At 39.5% G+C, this 18993-nt stretch overlaps 1 protein-coding gene across 6 annotated transcripts in view; it reads left to right on the plus strand.

Annotated features, from left to right (window-relative positions):
• cdh23 (cadherin-related 23) overlaps positions 1 to 18993 on the plus strand; it is a 239459-nt gene that overhangs the window by 47503 nt on the left and 172963 nt on the right. For all 6 annotated transcript variants that reach the window (XM_046836156.1, XM_046836155.1, XM_046836159.1 and 3 more), the window contains 3 exons: positions 18381 to 18523; positions 18663 to 18710; positions 18809 to 18901. In XM_046836156.1, coding sequence (XP_046692112.1) covers positions 18381 to 18523; positions 18663 to 18710; positions 18809 to 18901 — 284 coding nt within the window. The remainder of the gene's footprint in view (positions 1 to 18380; positions 18524 to 18662; positions 18711 to 18808; positions 18902 to 18993) is intronic.

Raw genomic sequence — 18993 nt, forward strand, 5'->3', positions numbered from 1 at the left:
GTGCGTGTGTGTATATATATATATATATATGTATGTGTGTGTGTGTGTTCGCTTGCTTGTGGTTATTCCATGTATTAATGTTGACAAATCAGTGAGCCCAGCTGCCATGCACAGGCTTTTCTCCAACTGTTTACTCTCTCTCTCTCTCTCTCTCTCTCTCTCTCTCTCTCTCACTCACACACGAACACACACACATACACATACGTGCACACACTTCATGTCTCTGTATCCCTCTCCAGATTGCTGGAGAAGGTCAATTGCCAGTTTGCCTCTGCCAGCATCTTTATCAAAACCAATATTAATTTTTTTTGCTAATTAGGACCTGCGAGCTAATGAGCGTCACAGATAATTACTTCATTTATAATCCATAAAACAACCGTGGCTTGTTAGCAGATCAGAAACCCGCGACCGAAACTCCAAGCAAGTGGTGAGCAAAGAGAAGTAAGCCAGAGGCACTGTAAGCATGGTGCTTGGAAGCCAAACATGAATTTTGTATTTGTTTTAAATTATATACACATTACTTTAAATAAGCTCCTGTATTAGATTTTCGCTGTGTTTTCTTTCCTCCATTTCTTTCGCGTATAGGCCGTCGTTTAAATGCGGTTTTATTGGACTGAGGCAACGCTTGTGCCGTTACATAGAGCATGAGAATTAATAACGTGACAATTTTTTCTACCTAAGATCATAACTCATATTCAAGGACCTGACGGTGCTTCGAGATCTTAATGAGACACCAGATTATTATTATAAAATTGGTTCCACTTGGAGTGCAAAGCAGATAAGAGATAAAAGTCTCATAAAGCCTGTTTGCATGCATATTAGCCAGATGCTGTAAATGTCTTTTTTGCGACGAAGCCACATTTGACAAGATACAATCCAAATATTTGACACAGGTCACAACTGGGTTTAACTATCATGTTACACTAATATACATTCTATACCATGATTTGTGTGATCAAAAACTTACTTTGTCCAAGTTTAGATTTCATTAAACAATTAGGTTCAGGCTGCCTAAAATCTAAAAAGCTCAGAAGTGTTTTCTATAATAACAATAAAACATTACACACATTATGGATTGAGTGTCATTACTATACAGTTACATTTACACTAATGTCTGTCATTACATTAGTAGAACAAACATTTTTTGTGACTCCTATATGGGTAACCTGCATCTGCACTTTTCCAGAATGTTTAAATAGCTTCCTTCGGGTTAAGTAACAAACACGTTCAGTTTCTGCAATATGTACAGTAGATTGCGGTTGCATCACTTCACCTCCTGTTCTGTGCACACGGTCGTGAATTCACCAATGGGATCACTGACACAAAGCGTTCTTCCTTCCTGGGTTTTATCATGGTAGTGGTGATAAAGAGCGATAAGGCTTACCTGAATTTAGAGGATAATCAATAAATTAATGTAATCAAATAATTAATCAATCAGACAACCAACCAATCAGTGAGTAAATCGGTCAATCAATAAATCAATCAACCAACCAACTAACCTGCCAATCGACCAATCAAAATCAGTGAGTCAGCCAATCAACCAATTAACCAATCGACCATCAACAGTGAGCCGAACAACTAACCAATGAATCAATCATTGAATCAATCGACCATTTAAACAATCAATACGTTTGTCAATCAATCAATGAATCAGTCAATCAATCAAAACCAGCTTTGCAAATTGTATGAGACTGTAAATGTTTTAGTATAGTACTCTGGGTTTTGTTGGAAAAACTAGAAAAAACAGAGCGAGAGAGAATGAGAGAGCAAAAGCATATGAGACAGAGAGAGAAAGCGAGAGAGAGAGAGTACTAGACTGACTCATCTCTCCAAATCACTCTTCTGCTCAGCGATGTTGTTCAGAAAAACCACAGAATAGCAGAATCACATGAACTGAACAGCACTAGAACAAGGAGTGAGGACTGTGTGATGAAATTAGAGCCTTGATGTAATAAGAAGTTGTGTATATATATACACACAGACACACAGGCTCAGTGAGATGAAGCTGTTGGCAGGACAGCAGAGAAAGAGTTAGACTGAGTAGCAGATGGAGGGACGGGACGCTTTGGGAGGCAGCATTTTGAGCAGCGAGGCATCTGTTTATGGGGAAATATAAAGTCCAGCTGTCTGTTTTTGGATAAGATTAAAACATTTGCTTTGGCTGAGATACATGTAGTCAATTAAGTATAAAAAGGTTTTAAATGACTATTATTAATTCTATTATCATTAATATTATTATTATTATTATTATTATTATTATTAGTAGTAGTAGTAGTAGTAGTAGTAGTAGTAAAAGTACAATACATTACAAATTACTGTATAAATAAAAAGTCAAGAACAATCAAGTGGCAGTTTTACAAGCTTATAAAATGTCATCTGCTGAGTATTTAGGGGTAAAATGTTCGAAATTGCCAAACAAAATTAATCAGAGATAAGACTAATTTATTCATTGAAATTAGGAAGTAGTATCTCGCTGGTCACGGCTCTGGGTTACTAATAAGAAGGTCGGAGGTTCAAGCCACAGTATTGCCAAGCTGACACTCTTGGGCCCTAGAGCAAGGCTCTTAACCCTCTGTGCTCCAGGGGTGCTGTATCATAAATGACCATGCACTTTGACCCCAACTTCCTAACATCACAGGGATATGCATTATAAAAAATGTTTTCCTTGTTTACTCGTGATTACGACATGATTTTTAAAACAGTTGCTATGAAACATGAATTATTGGTGTTACCATTTCACTGACCATAAAACAGGAAAAGCCTTATATTACCGTAATTTTCGGACTATAAGCCGCTACTTTTTCCCCACGTTTTGAACCCCGCGGCTTAAACAACGAAGCGGCTTATTTATGAATTCTTCCTGGGTTTTTCCCGGTTTCACAAACTTCAAGCCAATAAACTGAACCCCATAACATTAGACCAATGAAATTTCCGAACGGAAACGAAAAAACACACCTCACCTGTGTTCTGAGCTGCACGGCATCGGGAGAAAAAACGTTTTTTTAAACGCACCACGATGCCAAAAGATAAACTCCAAAGAGAAATAGTTGTGAAAGGAAGGAGGAAGACAGTGAACAATGACTTTCTTGGTAGGCTACTGTTTAGATACAAGCCTTTGTAGCGCGTTGAGTCTGGGTGAAGCGAGAGCTCGCTAACTCCAGTTGCAACAGAAATCATAAAAGCACAGACAGGTTTCCAAAACTCGTGCTTTTTTATTTTTCTTGGCAACAGCGTTACGCGTTAGTCAAAGAAACTTAGAAATGAGCATCAGAAAATAATAAGGACATATTCCTCGGTCTCCACACACTCACACAGTGAAAAATACACTGCCATGCTATTCCCAAAATACCGCTATGCTCCTAAAGGAAGTGCAACATATTTCACCCGTTACACCGTGTGTAACGTGTCTTTCATTAAAGCCTGTGTAAAGTTCATTAGTTTCAGTGTAGACACCTGCGGCTTATATATGGGTGCGCTTTATAGTCCGGAAATTACGGTAATCTATAATCTTAACTTAAGGCCTACTTCTCTTTTTTCACCCCTTTCTCTCAATTGCAGAGGTCAAGTCTATATTTGCTGTGGGAAATTAGCAACTTTATTATAGGGGATTTCAGACTGAATTTTTCAACAATTTCAGCCAACCATGATATTCACCAGAAACTTTCACAAGGTGCAAGATTTTCTTACAATCCAATAACGCAGTGAGAAAACGGATTTTTACGTTGAGATCACGAGAAATTTGAGTCGTCATAAGGAGAGAACATCTCGTCGTGTCGTGATCACGAGGAAACAACATCACAAGGAAAATAAGTCGTTAACATAGGTTCTATAGCCTGTGAAAAACATGCACATAATTTAAGCCTAAATATAGATATCTGAAAGGCCATGCATTGATATATTTATTTTCTTGTTTTCTTGTGATCACGACTTAGTTTTCTAGTGATCTCGACATAAGTTGTTTTCTCGTGCTCACAAGAAAACAAGAAAATAAAAATATAATAATGCATGGCCCTTTAGGACTTACATATTTAGGCTTAAATTATGGGTTTCTTTTTCACAGTCTATATATGTTCAAGTTTGCGAGCTTAACGTTCCCGTAGATAAGTTTCCTCAGCTTAAGTTTCTAGCCTACAGTTTCTGGTCTAAACTTCTGGGTTAAAGTTCCTTGGCTGGGGCTTTCTTATTTGGTTTCAAATCCTACCCAAATTGTTTTACTTTTGTGGTCTTAAAGTTTTTTCACTTTAGACTTTTTGACTTGTGGGTTCAAGTTCCCAGGTATAAATCCCTTAGCTCAGTGAAAAAGCAGGATAGAAGGTACACTCATCTCTCTTTTCTTCCCCCTCTTTTTGTTGCTGTGTCATACTCAGCCCACTCAGAGAGAAAAGCCCTGTCTTGTTTTTTTGGGGAAATGCCACGATGGTGAGTTTTTTGTGAGCAAACGTCTCTGAACATCAGCTTCTGCAGTGCTGTTGAGCCTCTCACTCAGGTGATGGCAGGCATGACGCCGGCTTTAGAAAGGTCTTCTGGTTTATGCAGGTGCGATCGAGGGATGAAGGAACGGATGAGAGTGAATGAGTGGCATGAAATGGGCTCCTGTGTGAGGGAAAGTTTAGCGTGAATGCAGCGCTGCTATTACCTGTGCTTTGATTTAGCAGAGACCCAGGGGACCACTTCTATAGCGCTCTGTGTGTGTGTGTGTGTGTGTGTGTGTGTGTGTGTGTGTGTGTGTGTGTGTGTGTGTGTGTGTGTGTGAGTGAGACAGACAGAGCATGGAGTGATTATGGTTATGCTTGTATGAAGGATGGAGAGGATTTCTTTTAGCTGTACTGTCAGATAGAAGTGTCCAAGATAGGAAATGAGACAAAGGAAAGCAGATAGGCAAAGACGCAGAAAGACGGACGTATAGGTCGGTGTATATATGGGGAGATAGAGGTCTGGAAAGGCAGATAGAATAAGAGGTAAAAAGAGAAGTAAAGAAGCAGACATTAAGGCAGAGAGGCTTAAAGATGTGCATGCTAATCGACAGACAAAATGAATAGACTGATTTAGAAAGAGGAAGGTACTAGGAAAGGCAGACTGACAGACAAAAGAGAAGATAGTCATGAAGATACAAAGAAGATACAAAATGGGTTATACAAATGACTTTAAAATGTTAATATAAAAAGAAATCTATTAGAAAAAATATATTCATTTACGCTTGCTTTTTTTCTGAAGCATGTAACAGAGTTGTAATAAGTACACAATACGAGGTGGTATCAAAAGTTTTCAGACTGGCACTCCTCACATCCAGTCGCTTTCGATGAATGTCCCCCCTCGGACGCCTTAAAACCCGGCAGGAGAACTCGCTATTGGCCCCGGGGTCGAATTCTAGATGCACAAAGGTGCGAAAGGTCCCATAAAGCGTGTGTGCCACTCAACACCTTGAACGACTCGTTGCAGCAGTGCTGTAAACTTGAGAATCATGTCAAGCGTCTCTGTGGCAGATTTGGTCTGAATAGCACCAGCTGCACGGCTCCCAATAAAAACAGAACAATGTCTTTTGGCACACTGACTGATGAAGGTCGGTGCTCCCTGTGACTGTGTGTTCAGTTTTGTGCTGCCATCTGTTAGTGTTACAAAACTAGTCTTGAAACTTTTTATATATGTATATATTAAGTCTTAAGACTTAGATGGACAGAAAAACATCAAGGAAGACAAAGAGCTAAGAAGAAGTTGGAGGGACAGGCAGAAAGACAAGGTGGCAAAACGATTAAAAGAGACAAACAGCTGGCAAAAAGGCAGATAAAGAAAGACATAAACAAGCAGACAGAAAGACAGGTTGAACAATGGACAGGTAGGGAGAAAGAGGAAGTGAGAAAGAGAGATAGAAAATAAGGTGAAGTGGCATTGGGGAGAGAGACAATGAGGTGGACAGAGAGACAGAACAAGAGTGATGCTGCACTCGATAGAAAGTGAAGAAGACAGGCAATGAGGTTGACAGAAAGGCAGAAAGACCGGGTTGTGATGGCTGGAGAAATGAGAGAGAGAGAGAGAGAGAGAGAGAGAGAGAGAGAGAGAGAGAGACAGACAGACAGACAGACTGTGGTAGAATTACCCTAATGTCCTTTAAATGCCTCCTTACACTGACAGCTAAATTAGGCCTGAGCAAGGGTGTGTGTGTGTGTGTGTGTGTGTGTGTGTGTGTGTGTGTATGCACATGTGAATGTGTAATCACTCGCATCAGACTGGGTCAGGATAGAAAAAACCTGCGCTGTCACATGCCATCCTCCTGTAACCTCCAGTCATGATGTGAAGTGGAGTCTGCTTCACTTTGCCCCTATTTAGTGCACTAGGATTGTGTTTTTGGGACAGGCCTTGCCCATGTGAGTCGAGTAATTATATCTGCAGAAACTTTTAAACAGCTTTAAATAACAGCGGGAGATGGAAAATTTAACCTGTGTGTGAGTGTGTGTGTGTGTGTGTGTGTGTGTGTGTGTGTGTGTGTGTGCGTGTGCTGTATCTCTGTGATTGATGTGAATATTATGTGGATAGCTGTCCTTCTCTGCCTCTGGCTCTCTCACTCGTTCTCTTGTTGGTGTGTGTGTGTGTGTGTGTGTGTGTGTGTGTGTGTGTGTGTGTGTGTGTTTGTGTGTGTTTTGTTCTCAAGCACAATGTTGGGAAAGGTGGAGGGTTTGCGCCTTTGAAGCGTGACATATTTAACCATAAATCTGCAGGATTAGGACACGCTGGCCCAAGGACTATGTTAGTGTGTGTGTGTGTGTGTGTGTGTGTGTGTGTGTGTGTGTGTGTGTGTGAGATGGTAAAACATGGGTTCTCTTAGACGTCAGGAACTCTATCAGTCTCTCGCCCTTCCATCAACCCTGATATTAGTGTACTTACTGAAGAGCGGAGAGAATAGAGAAAAAGAGCGAAGGAAAGAAAAAAGAAAGAGAGAGAGAGACGCGATTAAGAAAGACAAGGAAAGAAAGAAGCGAGTGAGAGCTACGATTTTGATTTATTTTTACTTTCTATCGATCTGTTTATAAATAGAGCTCTTTAGGTCCGGTCTTTAGATTGAGCAACATCCAGACCGTAGTGTAGTTTGCGGTGGCGCTGTCCGCAATATACCAGGTGGGTGTTAATGTGATGGTCTCATTGTGAGAAAGAAAATGGAGTGAAAAGTAATAAAAATCTGTCCCTGCCACTGTTTTTGCACATGGCCATGATAACTGCCCTTCTGATGACATCATTGTCCTGATCGAGTTCAGAAAACATACAGAATTATAGTTCTACACAGAAACAGCCTTCCCCAAAATGATTAAACAGACCTAAACAGATTAAACCAGGCAAATGGAGCAGGGGTGATGTAGTAGTGGTGGTGTGTGTGTGTGTGTGTGTGTGTGTGTGTGTGTGTGTGTGTGTAGTGTGGGTCTTATCTACGATGGGGTGGAAGTCGAAATGTGTGCACTGGCAAATTAGTCTTGGAGTGTGTCCAGTGTGGAAGAGTGATTGAAAATGTTTACAGTTTTGTGCATAGGAAGTGAATAAGTGTGTGTGTGTGTGTGTGTATGTGTGAGAGAGAGTGTGTGTAAGACGGTTGAATGAAGCAGCTGCAGGGGGCGAATCAGACCGGATTATATTTACTCCTGGAGGGTCTATCAAAAAAAGACTGCAGGTCAAATGATATGCACACATTTCCACACATCACACACACTCACACACACACAACAGAAGACTTGGGTATACCAACTTTAAAAGGCAGCTGTCTGTGGAGGAAAAATCGTCCCACATGACTCGTTCACACCACTGATTTCTTTACCAGGGTCAAAGACCTACTGCGCACTTTCCGTCCCAGCCCTCCCCCTCTATTTTTGCCGGATGGTATTTGCCTCATCCATTAACATATTACAGAGTGCACCATTATGGATGTCGTGAGGGGTTAACCTTTCTCCGCGGCTCAGGAACAAATTAGGACTAGAACGCTCGGCTGCTCCCCGTTCATTAGCCGAAAGGAAACACGGACGTTAAGGCATTATGGTAACATGCATGAAGAACTGCTTTCTACAGAGATTATGACACCGAGCCAATTAGGAGTCGGCTTGATTTAGGGTTCAGGCCTATTAATGAAACACTTGCTATTAACACAATGGCTGATTGAGCTCATGCTCTCATAAAACATGGATCAAAACATTCTTATTACGTATAAATTATTTCTATTCGCTGATTTTTTTTTTACTCCGTTACTGATGCTCACTGTTCTTTAGTTATCACCTAAGAAAAATATCTTTTAATAATATGGATTGTATGGAAAAAGCGAATTCAATGCAAATCGTAACGAATGGTCGCATGTTTCATTCGTTATTTCATTCTACTGACTTCACATTTGTCATTTTGCCAATAATATCATTCAAACGGATGTCTAATTTAAACAGCAGCAATAAGGTGGTTGTGAAAAAGTGATTCTATGAAAGAAACATACTTGGAATTCGATGTTAATGATCGATCTGTCTGTGAAACAAATGGATCCAGGGTCTCACCTTGTTGATGACGTTACATCATCGCTCACATCCCTTAACATCCTTCCAGCATTTAACAAGGTCACAGAGTTATACCCTGTTGACTTCATACTTTAGACAATGTGTAAAAGGAAATACAAATACTATTACTGTCTCTGACACTTATGTCTTGGTGTCCATGTCAGGGTCTATCTTACAAACGCTCTTCCATCATGAAAGCTTAGTTTACTGCTCTATTTTGGGTAGAGCCTGTGTTCCTGCACATTTGGCAAGTTTAACAAGCAATTTGTAATGCGAAAAATGGACTGAAAGGTTCCTCATGATCAATATATATAAACAATATATTTTTAAAAATACATTTTCTTCTGGGTTAAAAAAAATTCAAAAATATCTTATCATTTTTGAAGATTTACTATAACGGCTACACATATGCATATGGTATGATCTGATTGTCTGTCTGTCTGTCTGTCTGTCTGTCTGTCTGTCTGTCTGTCTGTCTGTCTGTCTGTCCGTCCGTCTGTCTGTCTGTCCATCCATTATACACCAACCAGGCATAACATTATAACAATATAAACGGTCAAGTAAATCTCTTCATCATGGCACCTGTTAGTGGGTGGGATATATTGGACAGCAAGTGAACATTTTGTCCTCAAAGTTGATGTATCGGAAGCAGGAAAAATGGGCAAGTGTATGGATTTGAGCGAGTTTGTCAGGGGCCAAATTATGATGGCTAGACGTCTGGATCAGAGCATCTCAAAAACTGCAGCTCTTGTGGGATGTTCCAAGTCTGCAGTGGTCAGTATCTATTAAAAGTGGTCGAGGCTCATCGATGCACGTGTGGAGCGAAGGCTGGTCTGTGTGGTCCAATCCAACAGACGAGCTCCTGACGATTGCTGATGAAGATGATGCTGTTAATGCTCAATGGGTCAGGACTGTTTTGGCAGCAAAAAGGGGGACCAATACACCAACACGATATTAGGCAGGCGGTCATAATGTTATGCCTGGTCACTGTATATACTATATAGGTTGTACGTATATACTCTAAAGCTTTTTTTTTTTTTTTTTACATTTACTATCATTCTTAAGTCTCTGCTGATTGCCACCATTAGCAATGCTACATATTCTAGAATTTTAATGACACATGATAGGATTTTTATTGCATGCCTTAGAAACTAGTCCTCAGTCATTTATGCAGTAATAAGTGAGTTCATCTCTTGTTTGAGCACCACTTTCCTGTTCCAATTTTTCTCCAGAGGTTTCATATAAAACTCGGGTTTGCTAACAAATAGACATTTTAACATTTTTTTACACAAAGTTCCACGAGACTTTGAACTTGTGGTGAGGACTAGAACGAGAAAGGAATCCTCCCACACTTTGTTTATTAATGCAAAACCCCAAAGCAAAAAAAGCTACTGATGTGTAATAGATAGATCACTTTGTGTGCTGTTGAAAAAGGCATAAAAATACTAATAACACGTGGCACCCCCCGACATTAGCCTCCTCCTCATGCAGTGTCCCAGCTGTGTGTCGAGATGAGAAGGACATTAATAAAGTTTAGGTGTGTTGCCCCTGTCCTTTAGGGGCCCTGGAGGAGCTACTCTATTGATCTTCTCAGGGATGAACGCCCGCTGCGGGAAGATTTAAACGCCCCACGGGCCTTGTTTTGTACAAACCCTGAGCTATTTTGAACATATGGCAGCCTCAGGCTCTGTACTTACCCAGCCATCATGATCAGACACACACACTTTGTAGGCCCTGACACTAATTTAGGTTCAAATTGTCTAGTTAAATGATGCACACTGGTCTGCTGCTCCATATGTGCTACTCTGGTCAATGTGATTTCACACATATTTAAACTAATGTCCAAATATACAGTCTGTGGTGTCAGTCATCACTCACCATTTACACCAAAATTAACTTTAAAAAAGTGACTCTGTTGTTTATTCTGATTTCTGAAAATTTCATACAGCTGCAGGCACACATAAACAAATCAAAGCCGAAACCCTTGTCCAAAGTAATTTACTTTAGTCTCTATCTATATCGTATTCAACCTCTGAGGTTGCCAGATGTCTCTTCAATCATGGTGTTCTAAGCAGGGATTCCAAGTAGTGCCCAGGCCTCCATCATGGACATTATTGCACCAAATACGCATTTGCCATTAAAGCCTTTAAATTTTAGGGATAGAAAATATGGACTGTAGAAGTAGCTATGTTCTTTTTGTGCTTTAAAGAAAAATGCAGTCACATAAATACAAAAAACTTTACTCAGCTCAGATACAGCACAGAAATGGGCTTTGGAGTTACAGCTGTTAGAAACGAAACATCCTGCATGAGCAGTTCTTGTGCAACTGTCTGTTTTTAGGAAGTAGAAGCAGGTCCTTGTGAAGTGAATTGCTGGTTAAAATTAATACACAATTCCAGAGTCAAGAATTCTTTCGGAATGTGTCTGGTGTCATCAGACCTTTGATGTAATGGTTGAGTTTGAAGACTTACAGTGAAGATGTACAAAAATGTTGAAAAAAAAAACATACTCCTAAATTTACGAGGTGGTATAAAAATGTTTTGTAACACAGCAACAAATGGCAGGACAATGCTGCACACAGTCACAGAGAACACCGACCTTCTGAAGTCAGTGTGCCGAAAGATATCGTCCTACGTACATCAGGAGCTGTGCAACTGGTGCCATTCTGACCATGTGTTACCACGTCTGCGATTTTGTCATGGACAGCAAGTTAGAACACCCTGTCACCGCGTTTTCCTCATACGCCAGTTTCATGACATGATCTCACTTGGCTCCTGTGGACTTCGCCCTCTTCCCAAAGATGAGGATCCGGCTCAAAGATCGCCGTTTTGACACCATTGCAGGCATCCAGCATGAATCGCAGAAGGTGCTCGACACTCTTCAAAAAGGAGACTTCCAGGACACATTCCAGAAGTGGCAGGAATGCCGAGGACGCTGTATTGCTGTGCACGGGGACTATTTTGAAGGTGGTAGTGTGGAAATGTAGATAAATAAAAGACTTTCTTGTAAACAGAGCCAATCTTAAAACTTTTTGATACCAGAAGATCAATTATTTTGTACTTTTCCAAAGTGGAGAGATGTTCATTCAGTGGCTCACAAATCAGACCCTGCTTGGTGTACATATTCAGTGCTTGTCAAACACACATGCATGTGTCTCAAAAATGATTAAAGACTAAGTGTTTCAAAGTTTTTGATATTCACTGTATTTGTTCAAGATGCAAACAATGGAACTGATTTGATGCTCTGCTATACAGACACAACATTAACCGGGACATTATTTTGGATTGAATTTGATATAGTGAAGGTGATAACACTGGCTGTCTTGTAATTGCTATATTTCAACTCTTTTTTTTATATATATATCTTCTCATCCCAATACCCAAGTGCTTGTAATTATACATGTATTTCAGTCTGATTTGGTGTTCCATTTACATTTATGCTATTTGGCATAAGAGCTTGTATCTCATTCAGACAACTGAGCTGCTATGGGGTTAAGGGCCGTGCAGTTTGGTGTGGCTGGGATTTGACCTAATAAACCTACAGCTAAAATAAAGCTACACCTCCCAAAATAACAACTGAACGTAACAGTAGAATTACTGAATCAAGAATTACTTGAACCCTAAACGTTTTCTCACAGAGGTACAGGTCTTATACCACTGGGCCACTAGATATTTGTATGATGAGTGTGATAATTAGCTTACACTTTGTCTAGCTAAGAATTAAGTGTTTCAAGGTAGTCTATTATGAAGAACTTAAGCTCAAATGTTACCTCAGCATTTGCACAGAGAACGTTTTCAGACTCTAAATTATGCGTAATCAAAGCTACACAGGTGTTTGTCATGTTTCCCAGAAGCTCAGTCTGGTTATTAAAATGACCCACACTCCAAAAACTGTAAACTGTTATTTGTCCATGCTAAAGTATATTGATTCTGGGGTTCTTTATAACCAAAATAACTCAGGAGAACCCACATAATAAATCCTGATTGGCATCCACATTGGTTTAAATGCATATAAAAATAGTAGAAAGCCATTTTGGATTGTATATGATATGTATCTTGTATACCGAGACACGTTTGTGAAAAGCCAAAAACTGTTGATTTGTGAGGTTTTATTTCCTAAAAAAACAAATAAAATTGTAAACCTCAGCACAGCGTTAGCCATGAACACAACAGCCTCTTCAACATGCCAGAATGGAACGAAGATCAAACAAGTCAGTCAAAAAAAAGGACAAAGTAGTAAAGCAATTTTTCAAATGGGGATCTTCTGTTAACAAATCAAATTAGAGGAGCATGTTACAAAGTAGAAGAACTATTAGTAATATTTAGTCACCTCTTCTGTGGAATAAAGAATGTAATTGGTAATGGTGAATTTCAGTTAAAATATAGTGGAGTAAATAGTACATATACTGAAGCGTAAATGTAGTTGTGTAGAGAGTATCAGTTGCTTATATCTTCGATACTAAAAAAAATAGAAAGTAGCCAGAAAATGGCTTAAGTCTAGTAATTTACTCAAATATTTTACACCATTGACAATTGCAGCAACAACTCAACTCTCAGACATGACTTTCGTTTAGCTATACTTTCGATTTTATTTATTTTTTCAATACATTTTGAGAGGAATAAAAGACGGAAGAAACTCCTGACTTGCCGCAGCATCCAAAGGCTTATTTAAATAGATACCAATCAGTGTTTGACTCATTTATATAATTCTTTTAATAGTTTGGTGCGCTGAGAGTTTTTTACTTTTACTGGAGTCATATTTTACCTACTGTATCTCTACTTTAACGTAACTACATGGTTTGTGTACTTCATCACTGCAAATGACCACATACGTGTTGAAGTGATGCGTGCTTCCATAAGGGGAAGGCAACAAGGTCATCGTAAAAAGGTTGGAAAACATCGTTGTGTCTGCGAAGCACCAACCAGAGAGAGAGAAAGAGAGGGGGAGAAAGAGTAAAAGGAAACGAGAGAAGGATAGAGATAGATGAGTCCTGCAGCACATTGCTCTTGTCTGTGGCTCTCTGCTCTGGAGGCTGTTAATGTGCAGTGTATCATTCATAAACTTAATACCAGCATCACTTTTGCCTAAATGGCATCATTTGTCAGTATGAGCAGGAGGCTGGGGAGAGGAACAGAGGACATGGCTGGCTGCTGATAACCACACAGAATGAAAAAAATAACCACGTGCACAAACCTGATCTCCCACACATTTTGTAGGGGTTGTAAAAAAACAACAACGAAAAACAAGAACAAATGAAGATCTATGGCTGCTAAGCCCACAACTCTTCCAAACCATTTGCAACCGTTAATTTTTTTGCAGGGAATATATTGATAACATTACTTAGCTAACAGCTTTGTTTTCTGCGACTGGCTGGAAAAATTTTAATAGCAAGGTGTGTGTAGACTTTTGTTCTTTCATTCTGTTTTTCATATTGTTTCTATGCTCCATGAATCCATGGTACAACCAGTAAAAGGTTGACCTGAACAACACAGTTTTTTGAGCATGTTTTAACTCTGTGAGCCTGGTTTAGTATCTCATGACCACATGAAATAGATATTCCTTTTGTGGCCTTCATAACCTTTCTGAGGAACCACAAACAAAAAACTAGCAGCCACAGCTGAAGAACCACATCAATTACAACTAGAAGAGCAATAGCAATGGAATCACAACTAAGGAACTGCAGGTACTGCAGCTACAGTAGGAAACAACATTAACTAGAGCCAGAGCAGGCTATAATTAGGGGAGCACATCTAAGGATCCCCAGGGGCCACATCAAGAGAACCACAGGAGCCTTGATATGCAGATTCATAGGAACCACATCTAGGGGAATACAGAAACTTACAGCCAGGAGATGAATAGTTAGGGGAAAATATCTTGAAAAGCACAGGACCCACATCGCACAGGAGCCACATCTTTGGATACAGTATGCACTAAAGGCAATGGATCTGCTGGACCCATAACAAGGAGAACATCAGCAGCTAGAAAAACATACCTGTTGCATATTCAAAGGTTTATACAGGCAAAAAAGACGGGTTGACAAGCTGCATTTTTTCAATGGCTCTGAAAAGAGAGTTTATAACAAAGCACATAAGTCAGCAGATTCAATTCGATATATTTTTATTTGTGTAGCACTTTTAACAACAGACGTCATCTCCAAGCAGCTTTACAAAGATAAAGCTGTTATAAAAGGATGTGTGTTCCTTGTACGAGGTTTTATCAAAAAGTTTCGAGACTCTCTCTGTTTACAAGAAAGTATTTTATTTATCAATGTTTCCACACTATTACCTTCAAAATAGTCCCTCTGCACAGCAATATAGCTCCCCCCCAGCGTTCCTGCCACGTCTGGAATGTGTCCTGGAAGTCTTTTGTTCGAAGCATGCTGAGCACTTTCTGTGATCTCCGCAATGGTGTCAAAACGGCGACCTTTGAGCCGGATCTTCATCTTCAGGAAGAGGGCGAAGCCCGCAGAAGCCAAATCTGGCGAGTAGAGTGGGTGCAGAAGTGAGATCACAGGGATCGTTCTATCTGACGAACATCACGTACGAGTTGCCGAACGTTTTCCAGGGGTTGAGCTTGTCGAAAGTCTTCCCGATCTCTCAGTGATGTCCTTCCGATCTTTAGCACGAGCGTCGCTCAAAACACCTCGAACGACTCTTTGCAGCATCGTCGTATGTCAAACGTATGTAATGTCAAATGTCTCTGTGGCAGATTTTTCCAGTTTCACGCAGAATTTAACAGTTGCTCTTCTAACTTGCTCTTCTAACTAAGTTCTAACTTGCTGTTCGTGATGAAATCACAGACGTGTGAATGCACGTGGTCTGAGAAGCATCACTTAGCACCATTAGTCTCCGAACTTTTTGATATCACGTCGTAACTGTAAGTTTGTCCCTAATGAGCAAGCCATTGGTGACTCTGGCAAAAAAAAAAAAGATCATGAAATGGCATGAGGAATAAACCTTAAGAGGAACCAGACTCAAAAAAGGAACCCATCCTCATCCTCAACACAGAATGTCAGTATATTCATTACAGTTTATCCTTGTTGAGGTGTGCAGTGATAGACCCTTAAAAGCAAACCTGTGGTCCTGTGCCATTGTAGTAGACAGTAGACGTTAATACAGTCCAAATATGTCCCCCCAAAAAACAAACCATTTTCGAAAAACAAATTTATTGCTTAAAATCACATCCTTTCTGCTTGTAAAGTACAAACCTATCTACTCCATGCACACATATCATTAGCATTTCCTCCAACCATTGCCCTCCCACTAGGGCCTAATTGATGCCCTGTGGCTTGCATTTCAGTGGAAAATGTCTTACATTCTCCGAGCTGCGAGACAAGATATCGCTCGCGAAACGTCCATTTGTTATCCAGGCGATGGATGTTTCCTTCTCAGTAGTGAGACGAGGGAACCGTGAGAGTGGTAGGGAGAGCAGAGTGCAGGTTATTAATGAGCGGCGAGTAAAATGCTTAATTTGCACCGTCTTCGACAAAATTATAACTCGCACCGAAAGCAGGCGAATTTGCATAAATCTCATTAGAAGGACATCGAAGGGTTCATAAATCGTTCTATTAATTAGTCTTTTTTCCTCCTCTTTTTTCCACGGCACGGCGGTGTGAATTAATAAAAAGCGGAAGGCTGTGAGTGTGTGTGTGTGTGTTTGTTTGAATTTAATTGGCCTTTGTGACTCATGTGATGTAGATGTAAAGAGCAGTCATGCTTCATGGGTTTCTGTACCTGGTTGCATGGTGTTTGGATGAGATTTGTATAGTGTTTGTGTGTGTCTTGAAGAGAGAGGAGGGGCTCTTGATAATCCTTATTAGTAGAGTGTTTGGCACCATTATGGCGCTGATTTGCTCCAGAGCCAGAATGAGGCAGAGAGCCCCTCAACAGGTGCCTCCATAAACACACACCTGTTTTACAAACACACACAGAGACACACTGAATTTCTGTGTGTGTATGTATGTGCGATCAGTGACTGGGTGTGACGTGGCTTAATTCACAGATCAATTTGAGTCCCATGTTACTGTTATGACCCCAAATAACTTTTCAATAACAGGACATCCTGTGAGTGCTTTTACTTATACAACAGAAATGAGTTATGCATATTAGGGGGGTGAGATATATCCATACAAGTGAGTATCGCAATATTTTATTTGGTGATACGGTATCGAATTTTCAGAAATGCAATACAAGATTCATGGCAGTTGTTTCCTTTTTTAAATCCTGACCACAGTCTTTATATCTCATACTGTTTGTAATGTTTATATCCCCCATTTTCTGGGGGACCGCTTGAAATCCATTACAGTTACATCACAGTTTGGTTCAGAGACGGTACAGTTAGGGGGAAGACATACAAAACATAAAATTGCTTGTCGTTTTTTTTTTTTTTTGTTATTAATGCAGTTTTTTTTTTATTATTAACAACATTTTTAAAACAATATAAAATGCTTGCTTGGTTTTAAATAAAAAATAAAATATTATAAATCAAAATGCAATACACGTTTTTACTATATTGATTAATTGAATACACGTTTTAATTGTTTAATATTTTATTACATTTATTACATTTAATTAAATTAACAGAAAAGTTTAATTGAATAGTTTACATTTGTTAGACCCGATTTGGGTAATACAGATGTATAATTTTTATATTTAAATTTAATATTACATTTTTTAACGATATGAACTACTAAACTGTTTTATGTATTTCAGCATACTTTAACACACGTCTTCAGGAATAGTCAGAATTTACTCCTTTTAGGAGAAACTCTTTCAGTGAAAAATAATCCATATCGCTAAAATGTCCTAAAAATGCGGTCGATGACAGGAGGTGACGGCGATTTCGCGCATTCGTGAAACAAAATCCGTTTTCCGCACTACAAATCGTATTTCTGGTACGGTGTGGAGTAGCTACAGGGACCCTGCGCTCAAAGTGCAAATCAGAAACTAAACAAACTGGTGGTCCGCCACGTAATATGTTCGTGACCGAACTCAGATTGTAACTAGGTAATGCATTTACTACTAGACTAATACTAATAGCAATATTAATAATATTAAACTCATCAATAATCTCACTTTATATTAGGTGTCTTTAATGTCTGTGCATCTGTTTCTGAAAAAAAAAAAAAAAGGTTTAACAATGTCCATGTAATGTGCATTGATACTAATAGTGTTCATGTACTGCAATACACTTCATGCCACTAAGGGGTAAAATTGGTAATTTCACACATAGTCCACTGTGTTCTAGTTAAATATAAATATAAAGTGCATTTGCTGGTATGTTCTTAATGACAGCTTTAATAAAATGATATCCTATTCTTAAAATTTATAATTAATTGATATCTATTCTAAAAAATTCTTAAAAAATATCCCAATATATTGTCTTGCTTGCAGTATCGCTACATATCGTATCTCAACGCCTGTATCATGATATGTAACGTATTGCCAGCTTCTTGCAGATACACAGACCTAATACGCATACAGAGTTTTATCCGTTGATGCATTCAAATGCTTGCGGTTTGTTCAAGAAATGAGTTTGAGTCATTGTTTTATAGTGTAACAGCAATAAACATTTGTCAAATTCTTTTGAAGATCTTGAAGATTAAGACAGGAGGAAATGCAGCTTGGAGTGAGGAGCCAGAAAACACACTGTCCCCCATACCTCCATGGGTTTTATTAAATAGTTGAAAAATAACGTAAATACTTTATGAACAAAAAGCTTGAAATGGTACAGATTTGTGTTCATAAAACTTTAAGCATTATTATTTCTTTTTCTACTTTTTTACTTGGGAGTGTTCTAGCTATAAAATGTTGTGTTTTTTATGGAAACGAACCCCATTAAATGAGTATTCATGTGTGTTTGTAGGTTCTTCAATAACCCAACTCACAGCCATAGATCCTGATGGAGAGCCGCTCATTTTTGGCGTGGTGGGCGAGGAGGCGTCGAGGTTTTTTGCCGTGCAGGAGAACAGTGGGGTGGTGTGGCTCCGACAGCCACTTGACCGAGAGGTACACACACACACACACACACACACACACACACACACACACACACACACAACGCATATTCTGTTCAGTGGAAGGAAAATCGACAGAGCAACTTAAGTATAATTTAAATGCTGTGTATTTCTTTGACTTTTTTTTGCAGACAAAGTCTGAAATGCAGGTGGTGTTTTCTGTCAGCGACAGTCAAGGGGTAAGCACCCACTCATTAACTAACACTCCTTCACTCTCCCATTCAAAAATACTGCAACCCAATCAGATCACCTGAGCTCATGGGTTTCTTTCGGACAGGTTGTGAAGGACACGGTGAACATCCAGATTGGAGACGTGAATGACAACGCTCCGACGTTCCATAATCAGCCTTACAGTGTGAATATACCAGAGGTACAGACCAGTATGTGCCATTTATTTGTAAGGGGAGGTGGTACAGTAGCTCAGTGGTTATGGCTCCGGGTTACTGTTTGGATGGTTGGGAG

Source organism: Silurus meridionalis, chromosome 2, assembly GCF_014805685.1.
Source record: "Silurus meridionalis isolate SWU-2019-XX chromosome 2, ASM1480568v1, whole genome shotgun sequence".
Taxonomy (NCBI): Eukaryota; Metazoa; Chordata; class Actinopteri; order Siluriformes; family Siluridae; genus Silurus; species Silurus meridionalis.